A 26,561-nucleotide genomic window follows, 5' to 3' on the forward strand; every position below is an offset into this window, starting at 1 on the left:
TAGGGTCTAGCATTACCTTGTGTATTTCTTAAAAAGCGTATCCTTTTCAGGGCGCCTAGGTGGCTTTAATAGGTTAAGCATCCAACTTCGGCTAAGGACATAATCTCAGGGTTTGTAGATTCGAGCTCCATGTCAGGCTCTGGGCTGACAGCTCAGAGCCTAGAGCCTGCTTCAAATTCTGTCTCCCTCTGTCCCTGCCCCTCCCCTGTCCATGCTCTGTCTCTCACTCCTCTCTCTCTCAAAAATAAACATGAAAAAATTTTAAAAAAAGCTCATCCTTTCCTATGAAAAGCCAACCTCTTCCTTCTGCTATCATATACAAATCAATCTTGAGCCAAAAAGAAAAAAAAAAAAAACAAAAAAAAAAACAGGAAAAAGCTAAAAGGATTGTGCGCAGGAGGGAGATGGGTGGGATGGTATCTCCTCAGCCGCTAGAACGAAATTAACACCTCCATCAAGTAATACACAGAAGACAATCTGCTCAGAGAAAAACGCCCATGTCACAATCTTAACACCACTACAAATTCAACAATACATAACTGATTTTTTTTTAAAAACCTGGGTTTTAAGTTTATCAGTTTCACACTCAAAAATGCATCTGGCTTGTAAGTTTACTTATTGTTACCAGTTCTGGCTGATTTCTACCAAAGACTATTTGGTAATATCTAAATCATATAATAAAAACAGTATTTATTTATGAAAAATGTAAAAAATGAACAGAAGGTAGGAAATAAACATTTATTATTGAATGCTAACTGTCTACCCTGGGAAGATTTATAAATCCATTTAATAAGGATGATTTTGTACGTCTATTAAATCCTAAATTTGTCATTTTATAAAATTGGGACATTATTTTGGAAGTCAAAAATTTCCGTTGTAGCTAATGCAGACCAGGAATGGAATTTTCAAGGGAAATACAATTGATAAAATTCTTTCCCAGCTCTACTGAGATACAGTTCACACACACTGTGTAAGTTTAAGGTGTACAATGTGATGATCTGATACGTACATATTGCATAATGTTTACGACAATACGGTTAGTTAATACTGCACATCTCACGTCACTACCATTGTTATTGCTGCAGTGAGGTCGTTAAAGCACTACTGTCACGACAGCTTTCACGTGTACAAACAATACTGTTAACTATAGTCACCATGCTGGACATTAGATCTCCAGAACTTATTCTTATAACTGAAACGTAGTACCTTTTGTTCAACGTCTCCTCTTCTTCCCCTACCCCTCAGCCCCTGGCAATCATCACTCTACTCTGCTTCTATGAGTTTGATGTTTTTAGAGCCCACTTACACATGAGATCATACACTATGTGTCTTTCTCTGCCTGATTTATTTCACTTAGAATAATGCCTTCAAGGTCCATTCAACATCACAAATGGCAGTAATGCCTTAGGGATTTTTCATGGCTGACTAATATTCCAGTGTGTGTGTGTGTATGTGTGTGTGTGTGTGTGTGTGTGTGTGTAGACCAGGAATGGAATTTTTAAGGCAAATACCATTGATAATTTTTTCACAGCTTTACTGAAATACACACACACACACACACACAAATACATACACATCACATCTTCTTTATCCATTCATCCATCAATGTACCCTTAGGTTGTTTGCACGTCTTGGCTATGGTGAATGATGCTGCAGTGAATGTGAAGGTTGCAAATGTCTTCCAGAGAGTGATTTCATCTTCTTTGGATGAATACCCAGAAGCGGAATTACTGGGTCGTAGGATAGTTCTATTTTTATTTTTATTTTTTTTAGGAACCTCCATACTGTTTTCCACAGCAGCTGCGCCAGTTTGCATTCCCACCAGCAGTGCACAGGGGCTCCTTTTTCGCCATATCCTCACCAACATTATCTCTTCTCCTTTCAATAAAGCCATTCTGACAGGTGTATGGTGATATCTCACTGTGGTTTTGATTTGCTTTTCCCTGATGACTACTGATGTTGAGCATCTTTCTGTGTACTTCTTAGACATTTAAATGTCGTCTTTAGAAAAAATTTGTCTATTCAAGTCCTCTGTCCATTTTAAATTGAACTGTTTGTTATTTGGCTGTTAAGTTGTATGAGCTCTTTATACATATTCTGGATAGTAATCCTTTATCAGAGCGATGGTTTGCAAATATTATCTCCCATTCTATAGGCTGCCTTTGCTCTGCTCTACAGAAGCTTTTTAGTTTGATGTAGTCCCACTTGCTAATTTTTTTGTTGTTGCTTGTGCTTTTGGTTTGTCTTATCAAAAACAAAAACAAAAAAACAAAAAAACATCATTGCCAAGACCTACATCATGAAGCTTTTTCCCTACGTTTTCTTCCGGGAATTTTATGGTTTAAGTCTTAACATTTAAGTCCTTAATCTATTTCAAGTTAATTTTTGTGAAAAGTGCAAAACAGATGTCCAATTTCATTCTTTTGCATGTGGATATCCAGTTTTCTTAGCACTATTTTTTGAAGAGATTATTCTTTCCCCATCAAGTTTCTTGGCTCTCTTGCCAAATAAAGTTGACCATATTATGTGAGGGTTTATTTCTAGGCTCTCAATTCTGTTCATTGGTCTGTGTTTCTTTTTATGTCAGTGCCAGATTGTTTTGACTATTATAGCTTTGTACTATAGTTTGAAATCAGGAAGTATGATGTCTCCAACTTTGTACTCTCAAAATTGCTTTGGCAACTTGGGGTCTTCTGTGACTTCATACAAATTTTAGGACTGCTTTTACAATTTTTGTGAAAAATGGTGATGGACTTTTGCTAGAGACTACACTAAACCTATAGATGGTTTTGGACAGTATGGAAAATTTAACATTAACCATTGTAATCCATGCACCTGGGGTATCTATTTATTTGTCCTCAATTTCTTCCATCAGTGTCTTATAGTTTTTAGTGTACAGATCTTTTACCTCCTTGGTTAAATCTATTCCCAAGTATTTCACCGCTCTTCGTGCTCCTGTAAATGAAAACTGTTTATTTCTTTTTCAGATAGTTCATTGTTAATTTATACAAATGCAACTGGTTTTTACATGCTGATTTTGTATCCTGAAATTTTACTGAACTGTTTATTAGTTTTAACAGTTTTTTGGTGGAGTCCTTAGCATTTTTTTTTTTTTAATACATGATCGCATCTTCAATGGAGAACACTTTAATTCTTCCTTTCCTATCTGAATGCCATTTCTTTCCTTTTCTGACCTACCCGTTCCGGCTGGAATTGCCACTGCTATGTCAAATAGGAATGCTGAGAGTGAACCTTCTTGTCTTATCCTGATTATAGAAGGAAAACTGCCAACTTTTCAGTGTTAAGTATGAAGTTAGCTGTGGGTTTCTCGTATATGAACTTAATTATGTTGAAGTATGTTCCTTCCATACCCGATTTCTTGAGAGTTTTTATCATAAAAGAGTGTTGAATTTTCTAATGTGCTTTTTCTGATAGTTAATTATTACTGTATAGAAATGCAACTGATTTTATATATAGATTTTAGATCCTAAAACTTTATTGAATTTGTTGATTGGCTGTAACACATTTTTGGTAGAATCTTTATGGTTTTCTATATATAATATGTCATCTGCAAATAACAGAGACAGTTTTACTTGTTCCTTTTCTTTTTCTGTTTTTTTTTCAAGTTTATTTATTTTGAGAGACAGAGGAGAGGAGGGGCAGAGAGAGGGGGAGAGGGAGAACCACAGTCAGACTCTGTACTGTCAGTGCAGAGTCCGATGCGGGGCTTGAACTCACGAACCTTGAGATCATGACCTGAGCTGAAACCTAGAGTTGGAAGCTTAACCGTCTGGGCCACCTAGGCGCCCACTTGTTCCTTTTCTTTCTGGCCTTGGGCTTTTAAAGGGAGGTTTTTGATAAATGAATTCATCTCCTTACTTTTTATTGATCTGTTCAGATTTTCTATTTCCTCACAATTCAGACATGGTAGGTTGCTTATTTCTAGGAATTTATCCATTTCATCTAGGTTGTCCAGTTTGTCGGCATGTAATTGTTCATAACAGTATCTGATTTATGATCTTTTATATTTCTGTGGCATCAGTTGAAAGGTCTCCTCTTTCATTTGTAATTTAAAAAATTTTTTTTAACATTTTATTTTATTTTTTGAGAGACAGAGAGACAGAGTGCGAGCAGGGGAGGGGCAGAAAGAGAATGAGACACAGAATCTGAAGCAGGCTCCAGGCTCTAAGCTGCCAGCACAAAGCTGAACGCAGGGCTCGAACCACAAACACGAGATCATGACCTGAGCTGAAGTCAGACACTTAACCGACTGAGCCACTCAGGTGCCTCCATTTGTAATTTTATTTATTTGAGTCCTCTCTCTTTTTTCTTGCTAAGTCTAGCTAATTGTTGGTCAATTTTATTTATCTTAAAAAAAAAAAAAGTTAGTTTCCTTGCTCTTTTGTATTGTATTTCTATTCCCTAGCTCATTTATTTCTGCTCTGGTCTTTGCTATCTCCTTCTTCTCCTTTTAGTTCTTGAGGTATAAGAGGTAAGTTGTTATTTCTGATCTTTACTTTTTGTAACTGTAGATGGTTTAGGACTATGAACCCCCTTCTTAGCACTGTTTTGGCTGCATCCCATCAGTTTTGGTATATTCTGTTTAGACTGTCATTTGTTTCCATATTTTTTTTAATTTCCCTTTTGATTTCCATTTGACCCATTCGTTGTTCAGGAGTGTGTTATTTCATTTTCACATATTTGTGAATTTTCTAGGTTTCCTCATTACTGGTTTCTAGTTTTATGCCACTGTGGTCTCAAAAGGTACTTGCCATCATTTCTATATTTTTCAATTTCTTAAGATTAACTTTGTGATATAACAATCTATGTTCCATCCTGGACAGTGTTCCATGTGTGCTTGAGAAGAAGACACACTCTGTTGTTGTTGGATGAAATGTTCCGTATATGTCTCTTAGGTCCATTTGATCTAAAGTGTCGTTCAAGTTCAATGTCTCCTTCTTGCTTTTTTTTGGCTGGATGATCTGTTCACTGATGAAAGTGAGGTACTGAAGGAAGTCCTCTAGTATTACTGTAGTGCTATCTAGCACTCTTAGATCTGTTATTATTTCCCTGACATATTTAGGGGCTCTGATGTTGGGTGTTTATGCATTTACAATTATTATCTCCTTCTGATGAGTTGACTCCTTTATCATTTTATAATGACCTTATTCGTGTCCAGTTACAGTTTTTGACCTCAAGCCCATTTTGTCTGTAGAAGCGGAGCTACGCCTGCTTCTTTTAGTTCCCGTTTGCATGGACTATTCTTTCCCATGCCTTCACTTTGAACCTATCTGTGTTGTTAAAGCTGAAGTGGGTCTCTTACAGAAAGGAGATAGTTGGGTCTGGTTCTTTATCCATTCACCCACTCTCTGCCTTCTTGGTGGAACATTTAAGCCATTACACTCCCAGTAATTGTTCACAGGTGAGAGCTTGTAGCAGCATCTCGTGAATGGGTCTGGCTGTTTGGCAGTTCCTTTTTCTTTCCTTCCGTTCTTGCTGTCCTCCTCTGTGAATGGATGACTGGCCACAGGGGGACACACTGGTTCCCTTCATCTTTTCCACTGCAGGCTTTGGTTTATGGTTACCGTAAGGCTGACCTGAAACATCTTAGAGACAGAAGTCATTTTAAACTGCTAACAATTTCTATCTCACAGAAAAACTCTACTATTTCCCACAACACCCACATTTCATGTTTTTGATGCCACACTTTACTTTTTATATTGTGTATCTACTGACGAATTATTGTAGCTATCACTATTTTTAACACTTTTGTCCTTCGACTTTTAGGCTAGAGTTAAGTGGTTAACACCCTTCTGTATCTGACTAGATTCTTACCTTTACTAGGGTGTTGTACATTTTCCTATGTTTTCATGTCACTAATTAGCAGCCTTCCCTAGAAGGCAGGCCTAGTGGTGACAAGCTCAAGTCTTTATCTTGCCCTTTCTGAAGGACAGCTTTGCTGGATGAAATATTCTTGGTTGGTAGTTTCTTTCTTTCAGCGTTTGTACCAAACCCTTCTCTCCTGACCTGAAAGGACTCTGCTGGGAAATCCACTGTAGGACTTAAAGGGGTTCCTTGTAGGAGAGAATTTTTCTTTCTCTTATTGCTTTTAAAATTCTTTTTTTCTTCAATTTAAGTTTTAAATAGTGTCTTGGAGGAGATCACTTTGGATTGAAATTTTGGGGTGGCTTATTAGCTTCATGAACTTAAAAGTGCAAATCTCTCCCCAGCTTTGGGAGGTACTCAACCAGTATTTCTTTATGTAAGCTTTCTATCCCTTTCTCCCTCTCTTCTCCTTTGGGACTCCAGGGATGCAGATTATTTGTTATGGTGTTCCTTAAGACCCATATGCCTTCTTCCTTTCCTTTGCATCCTTTTTCTTGATGCTCCTCTGATGGGATGATTTCAAACAAATTCTCTGTGAGCTGATTCTTTTTTCTGTTTGGTCTGGTCTGCGAGAGAAGCTCTTTACTGAATTTTTTACAGTTCACTCAGTGTATTCTTCCACTACAAATGTCTGGTTTATTTTTGTGTTCTGTTTCTTTGTTGAACTCCCTATTTTGTTCTTGTATTGTTTTCCTGATATCATTACACTGCTTATCAATGTCCTCACAGCTCTCTGAGCATCTTTAAAACGATTATTTTGAATTCTTCATCAGGTAATGCCTGTTATCTTCTTTTTTGGTGGGTGATGGTAATTAGATATTTACTGTTGGAGTCATGTTTCTCTAATTATTTACAATCCCTACAACGTTGTGTAGATGTGCATTTGAAAAAGCAGTCCTCTCTTCCAGACTTTATGGACTGCAGTAAGGGAAAATGTCTATCTGCACGCAGGGGCATGCTGGGGTGTGTGGTGACCTCAGGTCTAAAGGTGTAGGGTGCCAAGTATGAGGGCATATGGTGGCAACAAGCCTGGGGAGGGCAGTGGCTCACTGGCTCAAGTCACCGGGGTCCACGCCATCAACAACCACGTGATCCTCGGCAGAATCTCCGGGGGGCCCACAGAGGCTGCAAGGGCTGTTGCAAGAGCTACACACCAGGGCAAGAGGCAGCACTCACTGTTCTCTCCAGGGGCAAATGCTGTTGGTTTGTCTGCAGGACAGACCCCTGGGAACCATAGTCATCCACAGTGTGGCTGCTCCTGGGGGCCCCTACTTTTCTCCCCTGTTCCTAGCTGTCTCTCTGTCTCTGCTCTCGGCCCCTGGGTGGGCAGAAACTGAACTGGGAACTTCACGTGGTGCCACGAAACACTAGGGAAGCTGGTCACTCACCCTGCTCTTTTCCCTGCCACAGGAACTCTTCCTAGCTGGAGTGTTCCCTCTCGGTGCTGAGCAACGCCAGCGTGGGGACAGGACAGTCCAAGCAAAAGTGAAGCTGTCCTCTTTCCCATCTTGTGCAGTCATTCTCCCGTGTTTCTGTCCCACTGTGTTGCTGAAGGTTTTATGCAGAGTCTAGAGCTCTCCTTGGTCACGTTAGCCACCTGATCGCTGATCTCTGTGAGGGGATGGAGGTGATGGCCATTACTCTGCCATTTGGTGACATCCCATTTGTGAATTTTTACAGTACCTATTATAACGTTCTAGCTTAGTAAACTCGAGTTTTCAAAAAATCAAAGATTTTAGATGTTCAGGGATCATGATCATTGTCAACTCAGTGAGTACTAAAAACAACCCTATCCAATACAAATATTACTAAAAGATCTTATAATATACAAACAGAGAAAAAAAAAACATAAACATGGTCTACTATCTGCACCCTTAAAGCAAGATACAATGGTGGTAAAATCTGAAAAATACAAAACAAGTCATGATGACTATATCATGATTCAGTAAAACTAAGTCTCCACCCAAACATGATAGAAAAAAACCACACGAACACCCTGCCATGTTCACTGTTAAATTTATAACTGTAAACCTCAGATGGACCTTCAGTACTGCTTGGCAATCCTGCTTTACTTCACACAGCTTCTCTCAAAAACCATTTCGCTCTTTCTTCTCGACCCTCTGATGTCCCCTTCTTCACCATGACTCCCAGCTGAAAACCTTAGTGTTCACTAAACTAAGGGGAACAGCAAGAGGGGGGGCCCCGTTCCTTCTTCTACATATTTACAAGCCCATCTGCCTCCGCACATGGACACTCTGCCTTCCCTCTGAGTCTCCAGAAGCCCCCACAATGCCAAACCTAACGGTCACCTCCCCGGCTTCAAGGATCTGACTCAACCTCTCAGAAGCAACTGACAGTTATTCACAGGCTCCTTCCTATCTTCTCCTGCTTCTCAACCACCACGGCCTGTCTTCCTTGTGCCTCAGTGGCTGCCCCTTCTCAGCATCAGTTGTGGAACCCTCTTCGTCCCCTTCCACACAGTGCTCCAGAGCTCAGTCTTCAGAGCCACTTTAATAATTCCCTGGGTCCCATGGCTCTATATACATTTCAATGTTCAGAGCACCCAAGCATCTGTGAGAGCCAACACAGACCCAGAGCTCCATGGCAATGAGCCCACGGCACCATGTGAATGTCTCATGGGCATTTCATATATCACGTATGTATGAGAGTATTCCCCATCTCCTACCTCCAGCGATATGTGACCCCTGCAGGGTTTTCTATTTCAGTAAATAGCATCAGCACTGCCCCAAGGCCTAACACTTCTCACCAGTTTACACTCTAATCCCAGGCTCTATCTGAGTTAATGCGAGACCCTCCTAAAGTGATCTCCCTATTTCCACTCCTGCCTCCCTACATCATCTTCTTGAAAGAGCTGCCAGAAAAATCCTTTCAAAAATAAAACAGCAGTTTCCAGCCTGGCATTTATTTTTTTTTTTAATTTTTTTTTTTTCTCAACGTTTTTATTTATTTTTGGGACAGAGAGAGACAGAGCATGAACGGGGGAGGGGCAGAGAGAGAGGGAGACACAGAATCGGAAACAGGCTCCAGGCTCCGAGCCATCAGCCCAGAGCCTGACGCGGGGCTCGAACTCACGGACCGCGAGATCGTGACCTGGCTGAAGTCGGACGCTTAACCGACTGCGCCACCCAGGCGCCCCTCCAGCCTGGCATTTAAAGAGCTGAGAAGCTGCCACTCTGCCCCAAAAACAAGTATAAAGCTGAAGAAGCTGAAAAATCAACACCTCTCCTTAGCCTCTCAGGAAAGCGACTCTACCCCAAAGTCAGGGAGCCAGTCAGGGGGGTACAGGGAATCACAATCTATCTGTGTGCACAGAGCAGGGGCTCCGTGGGGACCACCGCCAGGCCAGGAAAACCTAAGCTTTAGCTGACAAATTGCTGGAGGCTCAGTGTGGACAAAATGGACAAGTCTGAGAGTTAAAAACTCCAGGGGGACCCAGTCATGGATAAAGTCCCCACAGTTGTGTAGCCTTACCTCCAGGTGCTCTCTCGCTTCCAGCAGCAGGCAGGGAGAGGAGCACCACTGTGAAATACACCAGAACATTCTGTGCATCTTAAGCCCAGCTCTCAGGAGGAACAATGTTACCAGAGCTGTACCTGCTGGGGCTTTATCATGGCCTAACCCACCTGAAGTAAAGGGAGCACCTGACTCCAGCCCCCCCAGCCATCCCTTCCCAACTAAGCAGGGAAAACAAACTGACAAGTACGGGTGAGGCTCACAGTCCAGGAGCACAGGCTCACCAAGAACAGACAGGTAATGTAAGCTGAGAGGTGGAAACTCTAAGAACCAGAAAGAAACTCTAGAGCCTAAAAACACTACAACGTAAATGAAGAAATGATGGGTTTGTAAGCAGACCAGACACAGCGGAGGAAAGAACCTCGGAGCTGGAAGATGACAAGAGAAACTTCCACAAATGAAAAAAACAGAACAGAACACACAAGAATTGTGGGACAACTACAAAACATAAGCCAAATCATGACATTGTCCTACTACGAAGCTTCACAATGGCGTCCCATCACTTAACAACGAAAGCGTGCGCTCCCACACCACAGCCTGTAAGACCTGTTGTGTCCCCCGCCTCTTCTGCTCCCCTGTCCCACCTCCCTGTGCCCCTGGTCAGGTCACACATGCTCCAAGCTCACCTCTGCTATGGACCCTTTGCATGTGCTGTTTCTTCTGCACGAATAGCCTCCCCCCAGATATTCATGTGGACCCCACCCCCCGACTTTGTTCACAGGCTGCAGAAACACCACCTCCAGGGAGAAGCCTGCCTTCAACTCTCTACTGAAAACACCAGCCTATCACCTCCGATTATGCTTTATTTCCTACAAAAATATTTTCTATTTGTGTAATATTACTTATGTTATATAGTATTTTATACCATCTATTTGTTCATTTTCTGTCTCATCCACTAGAAACATAAGCCTCTGGAGGGGAGGAACTCATCGGATCCCTACTCACAGCACCAGCACAGGGACTACTGTGCACCCCTCAGCTGTTCAATGAACAAGTGAACAAATGACTATTACAATTTTTAACAAGGTGTTTTTTTTTTTAATTTTGTGTATACACCCGAACGTACTACGCTCAGATTACTAAAAGTGTATTTAATTCAGAGTTCCATATAAAGTGGTCTGCCCCACTTCTGAGAAGAAAACTTTCATAAAAATGAAATTCCAGACCCTAGGGGATGGATTTCTAGTCTTTCCCTCCAGATGAAGAGAAATGAAATGATCCTATGGGCTAAATTTACAATTCTCAGTGATGGGAAGAATGACCATTTCTATTTAAACCCAAGTTTGTGTCACTCCTCCCAACACACATATACATACACAGATACCTCTAGTTATCTTTATTCTATTTTCCATTAAGTTTTTCACCAGGCAGGAGAGTCTTCCTCCCGTACCTCAGATACCTGGTCCAAACGCCCACCACCAAAAAGTAACCAATGGTATCACAAAGGCATGGGCAAAGTATTTCAAATATTTCAACTTTGTGGGCTATAAGGTCTCTGTCACAACGATTCAACTCATTCGACTCGATTCAACTCACTCAACTCGGCTGTTATGGAGTGAAAACAATCTTCGACAATATGTAAACAAATGCAGACAGCTGTTTTCCAGGAAAACTGCATCTGCAAAGAGACAGCAAGCTGATGCTCCGGGGGAGTCAAACCCTGTTAGACAGCTGAGCTTAAATATCTCTCGTATCAAAAATGTTAGTGGGCAAGTTTGGAAGGGACTGCAACAAAGAATGCTATCTGCAACAAATATTAATCCTACTAACCATAATGATGTATTAATACACATTTTCATTTAAATATGAAATATAAACACAAGTGTTCAGGTAGCTCAGTCGGTTAAGCATCTGACCTCAACTCAGGTCATGATCTCACAGCTCGTGAGTTCAAGCCCTGTGTCAGGCTCTGTGCTGACAGCTTGGAGCCTGGAGCCTGCTTCGGATTCAGTGTCTCCCTCGCTCTTTCTCTCTCTCTCTCTCCTACCCCACCCCTGCTTGCACTCTGTTCTCTCTCTGTCAAAAATAAACATTAAAAAAACATTTTCAAATACAAGTTTTCATATAAACAGACTTAAGATTATTCTAAGATGCCTCCTCTATAATCCGTAATACCTTACTTCAAATATATTCCTTGTGGTAAACATTATGAAGAACTGGAGGAACATTAAGACAAAACATACTGGTCAACCTAACTAGCAGCATGTTGCTAACATTAAACTCTGGCCCAAGACTTTCCCTTAACTGGTAGATCAAATACACAATTAACATTTTCATGGCATACATAAAAAAACTAAACCAGAGCTTATATTTAAAAACGAAATAGGGTGCCTGGGTGGCTAAGGCTCAGTTGGTTAAGCAATCTACTCTTGATTTCCAAGAGTTCAAGCCCCACATCGTGCTCTGCACTGGCAGCATGGAGCCTGCTTGGGATTCTCTCTCTCTTCCTCTCTCTGCCCCTCTGCTCGTGCACGTACCCTCTCTCTCTTTTTCTCTCTCTCTCAAAATAAACTTCAAAGAAATAAATAAAGATAAAAAATAAAAACAAAATCAATCTCAAATATATACTTCCCAATCAATTCCAAATGCATGTTCCTAACGTCTTACAAAGGGTTTGACTTATTCAAATAAATCAAGATCAGAAAGAACAGACCTCTGTGAAAAATACATCATTGCTAGATGGGAGTAACCAGCTTCTCAAAACTGAAAGATATCCTAGGAATATATCTTACCTTAGATGCCATTCTCATAAAAAGTTTGTTCTGATTTTCTGCTGTTCCCATCTTTTCGTTCTTGACTAAATCACTTAGGCTGAGATTATCATCATCGTGAAAGTATCTAACCCTTTCTTTTCCTTCGTGAGTTGAAGCCTATGAGAAAATGAACATTATTTAGTGAAAACATGGGTCTGGGTCTCTGAAGTATTTTTAATTACCTGTAAATCTCATATTAAATGTACAACATGCCACGACGTATCACAAGCTTTCCTTCCAGCTCATCCCTTTTCTATGTGTTTCCGGTTTGGAAGAATTTCCATTCAAATACCACTTCCTCTTTCTGCCCCATTACTCTCTTCTTCCCCAGGGATGGCATTATCTGACTTCCGGGTTTGGGGGGAAAGGCAGAATTGCTTTAACCTTCTTCCCTCCCGTCTGCTCTTGTCCTTGGAGTAACTCCTGACTGCTGTGGAGGGAAGCGCACAGCCATCCGGAGATAAAGTGAGCACACCGAAAACAGAGGGCAAGTATGAGCAAACTCATTTCACACAGCTCTGCCAGGGACAAGGCTGATACTCTGATTCTCATCTAAGTCAGTCCTGGGTCTTTCTATCAGTGGGTTCCATACCTACCTGTAGCAAAGAAAAGTGTCATGTATTTTCTCCTAAGTCACATCTCCCATATGTCCCTTATCATCACACTCCCTTAGCCAAACAAAACCCGCTCTTCAACCTCTTTGAGACCTTTGGAAGCACATTCCCAGTACTTTTCCCAACATTCCTATTCCTGAAATCACTAGCTTAAATCTCACATCACTCCTTGGTTCCAGACCCTTAATTTCTGGCCCTCCTATCCTGTCATTACACTCAAAAGGCAAACCTCGGTCCCACATGAATGTGTCTGCCCTCTTTACCCTGTACCTGCAAGTGCTAGGCCGCAGGCAACTCAAACAGAGCCCTTGATGCCATCGGATAATGCATCTGTGGCTCTCTAGCCAGTTCCGTCATTCCACAGAATTCAAACCTTTACTATTCTCCTGCCCCATCTCTGCTCCAAACCCTTAATTCTTCCCATTTCATTAGAGGAGGGATCTATCCCGCTCTATTTGCTGAACCAACTACTCTCTCCAGCAGCACAGGCACTGAATAGACAAATAGTAAACATATGACAGAAAAATTATGAACAAACAAATCTTCTGTGGACCCAATTACCGTTTGTATGATCTTCCAAATTTAAAACAAAAAATCTAACTTGGGAAAACTGAATACACTCTTTTTACCATCTCTAGAGCCTCAGGGTAGTGCTAAAAACTAATTGGTAGAGCTGGAAGATAGAAAAGAAAATAAGGCTTATAACGGATCACAGGAACCACATAATTAAGACATTATTGTATATCGACACCCCATCACCAGGGCTCAAATTAGCTAATGCAAAATTTTCCCTAAGAGCTACGGTAAATATGTAAAAGGAAGTTAGAAACAATGGCAAAAACAACGTACACAAAATTAAAATTGCTTTAAACACTTCATGTTCGCATTTGAAACCCACAGTTGAATTAGATTCCATTTTGTACAATGCAAAGGGATATACCTGAGAATAAAAGTAATACTATAACTTACTACCTTCTAATGCTTGTAGTATAAACCTACACTTTAGAAAATATTCTGAAGTAGTCTGATGCAAACAAAGCCAAGGAGGGGAAAGGAATTCTGAATTAAAAATGACATATGGTAAACACACCATCTGCCTCTTCCTTCTTCCTCCTGTAGATTCCAGAGGTTTTCCTGCTGTGCTCACAGGCCACACTCCTCCAGACCGATCTGTTCTGACCAGGACCACTTCTTGGTCTTCATTCTATGGAAAGATGTAGAGAGAACTTTTGAAATTCTTGTGAAGAGTACTGAATATTTATATTTCATAATAAAAAACAGCATAAAAATTACAGTTTATCTTAAGATGCCTGGAATTTCATTACCCACCGTAATGTAAAATGATCATGATCTTTTCAGAGAAAAGGGGGGGAAAATATCCAAAGTCCATTTTATTTTATTTTTTTTGAAAAGCAATCACAGAGGGAAAATTCAAATAACGTTTCCATCTAGACAATATTAAAGATGACCAAGTACCAATATTCACACATGCACTGGATGGGAGTGCCCATAATTTAGACAATAGATATCATGTTTAATGCGTGTTTCTTCAATTTAAAGATGCTACTAAAACTTGTTTGTAAGACATAAAGCAACTAAAGGACACAATAAACTGCTACATTAGCTGCTATAATGATGCTCCAGACAACTTCTATTCTTTCCATTAACAGCCCTCAAAGGCTTTTCCGTTCCCTGACTCTTCAGAATTTATATCCCACATACTTTCAATCCATAATCTTTTTCCTACAAACTACTGGCCAAATACTTGCCTGGTACAGTACAGATTAAGATTAAACTTTATTCTATGATGAAAATAGAATGTTACTGGAAAGGTTCTAACAAAGAATCACATAAAAAATATTAGATAACTGCTTTATTAAAGATCAATTTGAAACAAGACCAACCAAATTATTCACATTTCAATTTTTTGCTCAACTCAGAACAAATTATTAAAAATCAATTGCAACTCCATTTAGAGACTTAGTTCCCTTTTTAAGATGAAAGAAAAAAATACAATACTGATCTTACATTCACATACAATACTAATTAAAGTTATCACTTTTCTTCTTCAAATAATTAGCATTAGTTAAGAATGTGTCATATTTTAAATATTTTTATTTATTTTTGAGAGAGAGTGAGAGAGAGAGGGGGAGAGAAAGTGAGCACATGCGCACACACAAGTTGTGGAGGGGCAGAGAGAGGGGATAGAGGATCCCAAGTGGGCTCTGCATTAACAGCAGAGAGCCCCACGGGGGGCTCAAACTCACAAACCATCAGATCATGACCTGAGCCAAAGTCGGATGCTCAAGTGACGAAGCCACCCAGGCGCCCTAATGATGTGTCATATTTAAAGGGTATCTCTACCTTAAAAAAAAATTAAAAAAAAAAAAGGGAGGGGCGCATGGGTGGCTCAGTTGGCGAAGTGTCTGACTTTGGCTCAGGTCATGATCTCACGGTTCGTGGGTTCGAGCCTCACATTGGGCTCTGTGCTGACAGCTCAGAGCCTGGAGCCTGCTTCGGGGGCTTTCTCTGCCCCTCCCCTGCTCATTCTCTGTTTCTGTCTCTCAAAAATAAATAAATGTTAGGGGCGCCTGGGTGGCTCAGTCGGTTGAGCGTCCAACTTCGGCTCAGATCACGATCTCACGGTCTGTGAGTTTGAGCCCCGCGTCGGGCTCTGTGCTGACAGCTCAGAGCCTGGAGCCTGCTTCAGACTCTGTGTCTCCCTCTCTCTCTTCCCCTCCCCTGCTCATGCTCTGTCTCTCTCTGTCTCAAAAATAAATAAACACACACACACACACAAATAAATGTTAAAAAAAATTTTTTTTAAATACAGGGTATCTCTATTCATTCTCTTACTGGATAACAGAAATGGGAAACACATTTTTTATCTAAGTTTATCATGTCACTAAAGTGATCTCCCTAAGGACTTCCAAATTACTAAATCTAATAAATACTTATCAATTATCACCCTCGTTTATTTGAAAGTATTTGATTCTGTTCATTATATTCTCAGCCTGAAACTCTTCTTATTCTAGTTTTATACATACTCTACTCTTTCCTGGTTCTGCCTCACCTCTCTGACGCATTCATTCATTCATTAATTATTCTGAAGTGCCTGCCTTATGTAGTTACTAAAAGAAATACAGTACCTGCCTACAAGAAGTTTATAGGCTACTGCAAGAATTATCCTGTACATGAATTAATGAGAATCAAAAGAGTCAATTTCACTTTCTCCTCCACTTTGAGCTACATTTCAAGCATTGATGACTCCAAGGCTCCTTGGTTTCCATCCTTCCACCCAGAAACCTAACTACCACTTGTGCTGACAAAAAATTCATTATGCTAAACACAAAAATAACTATGTCATTGTTTGCTGAAAAATTGCAGAGACCCCATATTAGCTAGGAGAGATCAGTACCACTCAAAGTTGGCCCACAGACCAGTGACAGTGTGAGAATTGTCAGCCACAATATATTTGTTATCAGCCTGTGAGGAGTTAAGTACAAAACCTGGGTGCTTATAAATGTTTCCAGCAATCTTAAAGAGTAATTTTATGTTGGCTCAATCTAACTTAAAATTTGGACGTATATTTTATAATATCTTTTTTCATTTTTCTATAATTTTTATTGTATTTTATAAAACTATTAGTTCATAATGGGCTGGAAAATTAAAAAAAAAAAAATCTGATCCTACAGCACAGAGAAACACTGTCCTAGACAGTGGGATAAAGGCCAAGCACCTTAACACAACACATAAGGCCCTTCAAATTCAAATACTATGGGCTTCCTGAAATACACTTCTTCTCTAGTTCCTCATAATTTTTATAAATTTACCATCCAGTTGATAACTGTAGGCATAAATTTGGGCATACTTGTATTGCCAGACCATAATCTTTTCAGTCACTATCTGTCTATTTATTTACAATTATCGGTCTTTGCCACTTTTCCAGGCCAAAGACCAAGCTATACACTACCTGTTGTCTACAATACCTGGTACAGTGGCAAAAACAATGTGTACTTACTAAATGCCTCGGACAGATGAATTCTACCCCCATAGCTAACCCACTGCCCCATCTACGGTCTTCTTCTCCACGCTTTTCTACTCTCTGTTCCTCGGGCATGCCAGGGGACACCAGGTTTCCCCACTTTGGGTTCCCACGACAGAAATACAAGCAATTCCACATTGGCTACTACAATAATACAGAACACGGCGCTTATTTAAGAATCACACCAGTGCCAACAAACTAAGGCCTGTGGGCCAAATCCAGCAAGCTGCTTGTTTTTGTTTGGCCCGATGGTTTTTACACTATTAAATTGTTGAGGGAAAATCAAAAGAATATATTTCATGACAAATAAAAATTACATACAATTCTCATTTTAGTTCCCATAATGTTTTACTGGAACAGAGCCGTGTTCACCCATTTATATACTGTCTGTAGCTGCTTTCATTCCACGACAGCTTAAGAGCTATGTAATTGAGTTGCTGTGACAGAGACTGGATAGACCATAAGGCCTAAAACATTTACTATCTGGTCTGTAGAGAAAAAGACTGCTAACCTTTGATCTCTATTGTTCTTCAAGGGATAAAACTAATTCAAAATCATTTAATGATTACTTTACCTGAGAACAGCAAGATAAAAACTTGCAACTGCTTGATAATATCACAGACAGAAAGAAAGGGACCCGGTACGCTTTCATTTTGTTAACATACGCTGGAGGTCCATTTCTGGCCAGAAGGGCCACAAGGAAAACCAGATATAACCCGCCACAGTTAAGAAGCTAGACAATATGGAAAAATACATGAAACAACCAGGCCAGAAGAAAGAGCCAAGAACTAAAACTGGGATCTTAGGACCAGGATAAGGTCTGAAAAGGGCTCGAGGCACCGTCATTCTTTCACATCAGCCTTTGAGCACTATTTGCATGTAACACGCTGATTAAAAAGAAAAGGAAAAAGCATTCAGGGCCTTGCTTCAAAGCTGGTATTTAAAAATTCTAAATGTTTGCTTAAAATCCTTTTGTGGCATCTTGTAAATAAAGGAAAACTTTCACTACATCAGATTTTCCCACCAGTTGGTATTCGGCAAGTTTTTCATCACTGAAGGCCCTACAACACCTGTTTCCATTTTCTATCTTTTAACGTTTCAATAAATAAGCAGTAATTACAGTTCATGGTATTTTCATGCTTTCTAAACAATCCCTATTCTATCTCTAATTATGTCCATAGAGAGCAGGTTACTCAGTACATACAAGCTCCCAACCACGGCCATGGGAGGACTGAACATCAAGCCATTTTACATTCACCGACATGCATATCCTGGTTCAAGGCTATTTTTCAATTGGTACAGTTATTCACATGACTGCACAGGCTCAAGGGAAGCACCTTTTGCTAAGCGCATAACGGTACCAGACAGACTCCAAGCAGCCTCAGTTTTGTCCACCTTTCAGTAATTCTCAATTCTCTCTTTCTCAATTCTGAATACTCTTTGTGTGTTCTATTTTTCCCCCTTGATCAGCCTTCCTAAAGGCTTATCTATTAATTTCTTTCTTGGTTTTTTGATAACCTCTACTTACTTTTGGTCTGCTATTTCAGTAATTTCATTTGATACGTTTTAATACCTTTGATACGTTTTCTCTTATCTTTTCTGCAATGAGTTCCTGGCCAGAGCCCACCAGGAGAGCATGCCGGCGTGGATCCCAGGGTCAGGAGCCCACGCGCCAATCCTGCCTCATTAGAAAACCTTCCAAGTATACTTAATTACCTCACTTTCCTCATTTGTAAAATAAAATAACAAGGTATTTACAGGATCAAACATGCAAAGTATTTAAAACAATGCCTAGGAGAATTTACCCAAGGGATACCAGAGTGCTGATGCATAGGGGCACATGTACCCCAATGTTTACATCAGCATTTTCAACAATAGCCAAATTATGGAAAGTGCCTAAATGTCCATCAACTGATGAATGGATAAAGAAGATGTGGTTTATATATATAATGGCATACTACTTGGCAATGAGAAAGAATGAAATCTGGCCATTTGCAGCAACGTGGATGGAAATGGAGGGTATTATGCTAAGCGAAATAAGGCAGAGAAAGACAGATACCGTATGTTTTCACGCACATGTGGATCTTGAGAAACTTAACAGACCATGGGGGAGGGGAAGGGGGAAAAAAAGTTACAGAGAGGAAAGGAGGCAAACCATAAGAGACTCTTAAGGACTGAAAACAACCTGAGGGTTGATGGGGGGTGGGGGAGAGGGAAAATGGGTGATGGGCATCGAGGAGGGCACTTGTTGGGATGAGCACTGGGTGTTGTATGGAAACCAATTTGACAATGAATTATATTTAAAACATGAAAATAAAAAAATAAAACAACGCCTAGGAATAAAGTGAGTGATCAATAAATATTAGCTATACTCTTTAGCTCACTTTCATTTATCCAGTCCTTTCTTTATCTGACTGAGGCCTTCCTAGGATTTACCCCTTCTCATCTCTAAAATTCCTAGGACATTATTTCTTCTCCACATTCATCTATTGTTTCACTTACTCTTCAGAATGTTATTCTGTACTTGTAAGCGAGGCTACTACGCATACTTAGAGTCCTTTTAAGACTGCACTACCGTTTGAAATTTACTGGCAACGAGGGTTTACGTCCCAATTCTTTTCTACTGTCTGTCTGAGGGAAAACTAATGTTTTCTGGTACGCTAGCGCCCGGGGCTTCAGTGAGAGGTGCGTTTTCGTCCCTCCTGCCTCTCCGCCTCCTCTCACCCGTCAGTAATCGGTAGCTCTGACAGTGTGCGCCCCATGCACGGGGGTTCCCGGCTCTTACGATGACCTCGCGCCCTGTGATACTGGGCACGGTTCACAGAGTCCAAGCAAGGACACCTCTCACCTTCACAGTCTCCCGCGAGCTAACGTCCGAGTACTCAAGGCCTTTTCAGCCTCCTTCGTCAGGAGGGATGAGGCAGGGAGAGGCCGGAAGGAGAACTTTAGGGCTCGGCCTCTCGGATGCGCTCAGCTCTCGGCCGCGCTGCCTGTTTGGGGAGTCGGCTCCCTGCGAGCCCCAGCTCCTCAGAGTTTCGGATTTCTGTTCAGCTTCTCATCCACAGAGGGCCGTCTCAACTTCTAAGCGCCTTACACGTCGCCCAATTTTCTCTTTGCGTATTTTGTCTGCGATCGCTACCCTCTCGCACGGAGCGCAGGCCTCAAAGCGCGACGCACGCGCGGTCAGAGCTCGGAAATGCCGCTCCGGGATCTCACAGGCGGCGCCGCAGGGGCCACCGGGAGGCGGCGCCTCGACGCCGAACTTCGGAAGACCCGGGAGGGCCCCACACAGACTGCAACGTGCTCCACGAGCGCGTCCCCCGGCTCCCCAAGCCACCCCGTTAATCGTGGAACTCTTCTAGAGCACGCTGTGTAGCATTAGACCAAAGGCACGTTTTTATCCCGGTTTTCTTTCCCGTCAAAGTGGTACAGTAAAGAGGTGCCTAACCTCTTCGCCACGAAGCTGCTGGTGGGAGGGACACTAACCACGCACAAGCTGGAGAAAATCAAATATTAACGTGAAGGATCATTACTAAAAAACTGTAAGTAATACTTAAGACTAGACTCCAGTTCACAATTTCAACAGTGGATTCTCTGGGACACATTTAACCACTAGTGATTTTAATTTTGTTAGGCACATATTTTGTACAGCCAGCGTGATATCTGGTGCCGGCGGATACGAAAGCCAATTCCGTTCTTCAGTCTCCTTTCCTTCTTTCATCGTTGCTTCTTTGTAAGCCTTACATGTGAAGCCAGCTAGGAAAAAAACACATGACTTTACGCTGTATTTTTAACCAGGTTCCTTTCAGCATTTGCCGGGGTGGGCAGGGATGAGAGGAGGTAAGGAGATTGAGAAATTTTTTTTAACGTTGACTGACATTCTGGAATCTTTCCACACTAAAATGATAGAGTTCTTTCAGATATAAAAAAAAAATATTCTGACACTTATGAAATAGATAAATTTAAGGATAATATATGTGATTTAGTATATCAACAATAGCAAAAAAATCTAAACACTGCCTTATATTTTTCCTCATTAAAAACAAACCAAGATGGGGCGCCTGGGTGACTCAGTTAAGTGTCCAACACTTGATTTTGGCTCAGGTCATGGTGTCATGCTTCATGACACTGAGCCCCATGTTGGGCTCTGTGCTGTCAGCTGAGAGCCTGCTCGGGATTTTCTCTGTCCCTCTCTCTCTGCCTCTCCCCTGCTCACACACTCTCTCTCAAAATAAATAAACTTAAAAACAAAAAAGCCAAGACAACTTTTCCAGATAGAAATTAATATTTATAGGGGCACCTGGGTGACTCAGTTAAGTGTCTGACTTCAGCTCAGCCCCACGTCCGACTCTGTGCTGACAGCTTGGAGCCTGAGCCTGCTTCGGATTCTGTTTCTCCCTCTCTATCCCTCCCCCCACTCATACTCTGTCACTCTCTCAAAAATAAACATTAAAAAAATTGTTTAAAAAAGAAATTAATATTCATTTAATTTTATAAAGTTCTAAAATAGATCTCATGTGATTTCAAGAACCTTGTAACACGGCTATCACTGAGCCATATTTTATAAGGAAGGATACTAAGGACCACGTAAAATAAATGATGAAGTTCTGGATCCAATATAAATCTTTGGCTTTAAAATCCCATTTCCATTCCTTTACTAGTGCTATCATGTGCTATTTCTAATATTCCATTTCTCTAATAAAATGAGTCAGTAAAAAGGACATTTTAGGAGCACCCAGATAGCTCAGTCGGTTGGGCACCCAACTTCGGCTCACCTCATGATCTCACGGTTCGTGAGTTCAAGCCCCGCATCGGAATCTCTGATGTCAGCAGAGAACCTGCTTCAGATCCTCTGTCCCCTTCTCTCTCTGCCTCTCTCCCACTCTCTCTCTCAAAAACAAGTAAACATTTTAAAAAAAGAAGTGTTTTTAAAAAATGAAATTTTAGTAAACGCTAACACTTTAGTAAACACTGACACTTTTTCAAAGAAAAGGTAAGTTGGCAATGCTCCTTTAACTGAAAAAATGATAGGTTTTGTGATTAAAAAAAATTTCTTTCCCCCAAATGAAAATCTGCACACTTCCTGAGAATGGCTGTGTACCTTATTAAGGACTCAACAACCAAGCCAAATTTTGACTACTGGCTTAATGTATTTTATGATACTATCCAGCTTTTGGATAAAATTTCGGGCAATCTGAAAAGATACGGCCATAAGTGGCATAAAAAGTAAATCAAAAACATTGCAGACTTTTCATTTTTTTTAATATTCTATTTCATTCCATTCCATCTGATCAATGAATTCCTACCACTCAGAATTAACTTTTATCATGATGTGATCCAACAGCATGAATGTGTGAATGTGTCTAATATGATGAACAAGATATGGTTCCAGCTGTTAAGGAATTCATAAATTAAATGTCAGGGAGAGGGGGAGAAAGATGAAACAGGGAGTTGATAGAAATCTCCACTAGACTATTAAGTAAGATAAAGTATAAATCAAGTGGTACCCGATCACACGGGATGGAGAAACAGATGTGTTCTTGGGTACAAATGAACTGTGTCTTTGGAAACAAAGATGAAATGGCAAAGGGTTAAGAAGTAAAGGAAACAACCACAACAAAGCACAGAGATCCAGTATTGCTTAAAGATTTCTAAGTAAAGGCATATTCATGTTTTAGAGAAATTTTGTACCTATATTACATTTTAAAGTTCTCAAAAGTATTTCGAATGCCCTTGTCTCAAGATAACTAACTTGGCTAAAGTAGTAAAGAAGGTCAAACATGACCTGAGGTTCTAACTCCCCAAACCCAGGGCTCTTTCAACTGTACCACAACTGCACTGAGATGAAGCCTGGTGGCAATCGAAAGGACACTGTGATAAGCAAAGGAATCATGGCAAGAAGATCACTTGGGATGCTCCTGCCGTACTCGAAGCAAGGGACGACAGGGCAGTGAACTACAGCAGGGACAGGAGAAATGAAAAGGGTGAGGTGTGCACAGGAGGGAAGGTGGGGTAAAACGCTATTACTTGGTGAAATCTGAATGTGCTGCCAGAAGAAGGAATTCAGGACTTTGTGGCTTAAACTCAGAAAAACAGCAGGATGAGCATGCAATTAAGAGAAGGAAAATTCCTCGGGGCGCCTGGGTGGCGCAGTCGGTTAAGCGTCCGACTTCAGCCAGGTCACGATCTCGCGGTCCGTGAGTTCGAGCCCCGCGTCGGGCTCTGGGCTGATGGCTCAGAGCCTGGAGCCTGTTTCCAGTTCTGTGTCTCCCTCTCTCTCTGCCCCTCCCCCATTCATGCTCTGTCTCTCTCTGTCCCAAAAATAAATAAACGTTGAAAAAAAAAAATTTTTTTTAAAAAAGAGAAGGAAAATTCCATCCGTAAAGGGGATGGTTTTATAGGTTCTGAAGTCATGGTACATCCTTACAAGTCAGGCAGACAACTGAAAACGCGAGTCTAGGGCTCAGCCCAGAGTGCAGAGCTCCAATGACAGATCATCCACAGAAAGATGAAAACTGGGACCACGAAGTGAAGAGATACAGCCAGGGCGAGAACAGGGATTTGATCCGTGTTTATGACCCAACCTCTTCTTCCCCCTCCCTCGCTCCTAGCTCACTCTGCAGCCGTTCAGAACAACACACCGTCTTCACATCATACCACCTCACTCTCACATCAGCACCCTCACCCATGCTCCTATGCCTAGACCTCCCTTCCCTGCTGGTTTGCGGGAGGAGGACAGTGAAGTCGCCAAGAAAAAAGGAAGCTGTTCGTGTCACAGGCCCAGCGAATGAAGGGCATCTGCCAATAACGAGAAAGGGGCCAACAGAGGGAAACTGAAGATCCCATACAAGACAAGGTGGGAACTGTTCCAGAGGCGGAACAGGAAGGAGACCATGAGCACTGGGAAGGAACCTACCCCAAAGGCAATGACAACACTGTCCCCACTGCCAGATGAGAGTTACAGAAAGACTGGTTTTCTGGGGACAAAGACAACAGACAGACACTGAAGACATTCAACCTTGTAGTCAGGTACACAGCAAAGTGACTCCTAAGAATAAACCAGGGAATTCGGGGAGAATGGCAAAAATTTTGAGTAACTGCTAAGAGAAAAACGATTTTTTTTTTTTGCAGGCAAATTTGCAGAGAGAAATAGGTCATTCTGAATTTCTTCAGTCTCCTTTTCTAAAATAAAATTTAGAAATTGTATTTTGGGGACACTAAATATGCTGATTAATTACAATTTAATTTAATAATAAATACTGTACAGCATGGAGAAATGTTGACAGAATGAATTTTTAAAAAAAGACCAAAAAGATTACAATTATGTAAATTATGCATGTGTTTACACAGTTATAATGGATAGAGACTTACGGGAAGCATTGAATATTTTTTAAATGTAGATTTTTGTGTGTTTTTTGCATTGCTTGCCAATCGTACAAAAATATTTAACATGTCATTACAAAGGAAGGAAAGAAATCTAGAGGGAACTACTTTAAAGTATTTATCAGTGTATAATCACTAAGTGGTAGGATTTGGTGTGATTTTTATTTTCTCTTTTAAGTTTTTTTGCATTTTCCATGTTTCTACAAAGAATACATATTATACTTTTACTTAGAAGTCACCTAACAATAAAAAAATAAAGAAAAATATACTTTATTTTTTATTTTTTTCTAGTTTATTATTTTAGATGGAAAGGAGTGTGAGCAGGGTAGAGGGACAGATGGGGAAACAGAGAGACAGAGAGAGAGAGACAGAGAGAGAGTGAGAGAGAGAGAGAGAGAGAGAGAGAGAGAATCTTAAGCAGACTCACACACAGTGTGGAGCCCGATGTGGGGCTCCATCCCACAACTCTGGGATCATGACCTGAGCTGAAATCAAAAGTCAGATGCTCAACTGACTGACCGACCCATGCATCCTGAAAACATACTTTACTTTTTAAAGCACATATACAAAATATAGAGAAATTTTCTATTTAACTGTGTGAGCATTTCTAGGCAACTTAAATTTCCATGTTTAGAGTTTGCATAACCAGCACATATGACATCAGTTTCAACATCAGATTTTTTTTTTATATTTCAAACACCAGTTCATCAATTTACATCAAAGCAATTATTTTAAGTAATTATTATTTACTTTAAATAATTATAAATTGTACACACACCTAACCTCATTTCTTGCCACCAAATAAAAACTTAAATGAGACTCAGATCATCCTGCACTTAATTTATCCAAAGAAAATGAAGATAAATGACTTCATAGGATTTTAATGAGAATCAAATAAATTTCTATAAATAAAACAATCAAAACAAGTCCTGACACACAGGATGTCCTCAAAAAATATCCTCTATTACTATTAATAATGGCAGCAGTTATAATACTATACACATCAATCAATATTGCTGTCGTGAAAAATAAACTTCTATCTTGAAATTTAATTAAATAAATTTAGAAACAGAACCTAAATAAAAAATATTATTAAAGGAATTAGAAGCAAAGTGGTTTTCTTAATGTAATAATTATTTATTACACATATCCTATAATGCTCAGGTGACAGAGACTTCTAAAACAAAATATTTTATCACTTATTATTTAGACTTAATTCGGAGAATCTCACATGGATGAAACACTGGGTATTTCTGGGCAGACAGGAACATAACAAATACCATAAACTTTTTCTATGATTTTTCTATGATTTTTATTTTCTCTTTTAAGTTTTTTTGCCTGTGAAAAACCTCTGAAGTGAGGTTTTTTTTGTTTTTTAGTGTTTAGTTCCACTCAACTCATTTTATTTTCTCTTCCACATAAATCTTTATTAGCAACCGTCTACTATAATTATTGTACTCAGAATCTGAGTATGGTACGTGCGCACTTATTATGCACTACAAGATTGAAAAGTGCACTTTGTTTTCAGGGACTATAAAGCAGGGGAGATCACAGCTGGGCCAAGGACATTGGATCTCATCCTACCAGTTGTTTGGCCTTTCCCTGAAGCCCCTCAATAAAATGGTTTGATTATTAAAACAAAACAAAACCTTTATTTTTGGCTTTCCACATTAAATTTGACTTTCTTATAACTAACTTATGCATACTACAAGAGTAGAATATAGAGTAATTTTTAAGTACATATAAGGATAAAATTTACTTTGGGGTTGATTTGTTTAACTTAAAATTGTACCCTTAAATTACAAATCTACAATATAAGTATGTGACATCATCTTTCCATCGCCACGCCCCCGCCAAAATCTCGAAAACAATGTATTAGAATCAAGCCCTTCAAGAGAACACAGAAATCTTAGGACGCACTATTGCCCATATGGAGTAGCATTTCATTTTTCCCTTAAATTTAATTACACAACAGAAACAAAACAAAACAAAACACACAAAAACAATGAAACGCTGACGACAGCAGACTACTGAGCATTTGAGGGAACAGAGGAGAACTGGTACAGGGGAGAGCTTGTTCCTTGGTCATTCCTCCTTCTCCAAGAAAACCAACTAACTAGGTATGGCTTCGGTAATTTCTGGACGGTCTTGGTTCAAAATATAAGAGAGTCTTCAAAAGAATTCTTCATATCAAAATTCAATCTGATACATATATGATCACAACTATCCAAAATAATTACAAGTTACTCTAAGTTACTACATTTGGGAGAATACTCTGCACAAAACAATTAAACAAAACAAAACACCTACCTGGATGGCGCTTGTTAACAAATATGGCCAACAAGT

General features: G+C 40.2%; 1 protein-coding gene across 1 annotated transcript in view; it reads right to left on the reverse strand.

The window, feature by feature from the left end:
- Positions 1-26,561, reverse strand: part of CWF19L2 (CWF19 like cell cycle control factor 2) — a 150,671-nt gene that overhangs the window by 43,966 nt on the left and 80,144 nt on the right. The window contains exons 11-12 of the mRNA XM_047070451.1: positions 13,878-13,991; positions 12,153-12,290 (exon numbers count right to left, since the gene is read on the reverse strand). Coding sequence (XP_046926407.1) covers positions 12,153-12,290; positions 13,878-13,991 — 252 coding nt within the window. The remainder of the gene's footprint in view (positions 1-12,152; positions 12,291-13,877; positions 13,992-26,561) is intronic.

The sequence above is a fragment of the Lynx rufus genome, unplaced genomic scaffold (assembly GCF_022079265.1).
Source record: "Lynx rufus isolate CCGP_SWC_20201006 ecotype Redwood Valley unplaced genomic scaffold, mLynRuf1.p SCAF_9, whole genome shotgun sequence".
NCBI lineage: Eukaryota > Metazoa > Chordata > Mammalia > Carnivora > Felidae > Lynx > Lynx rufus.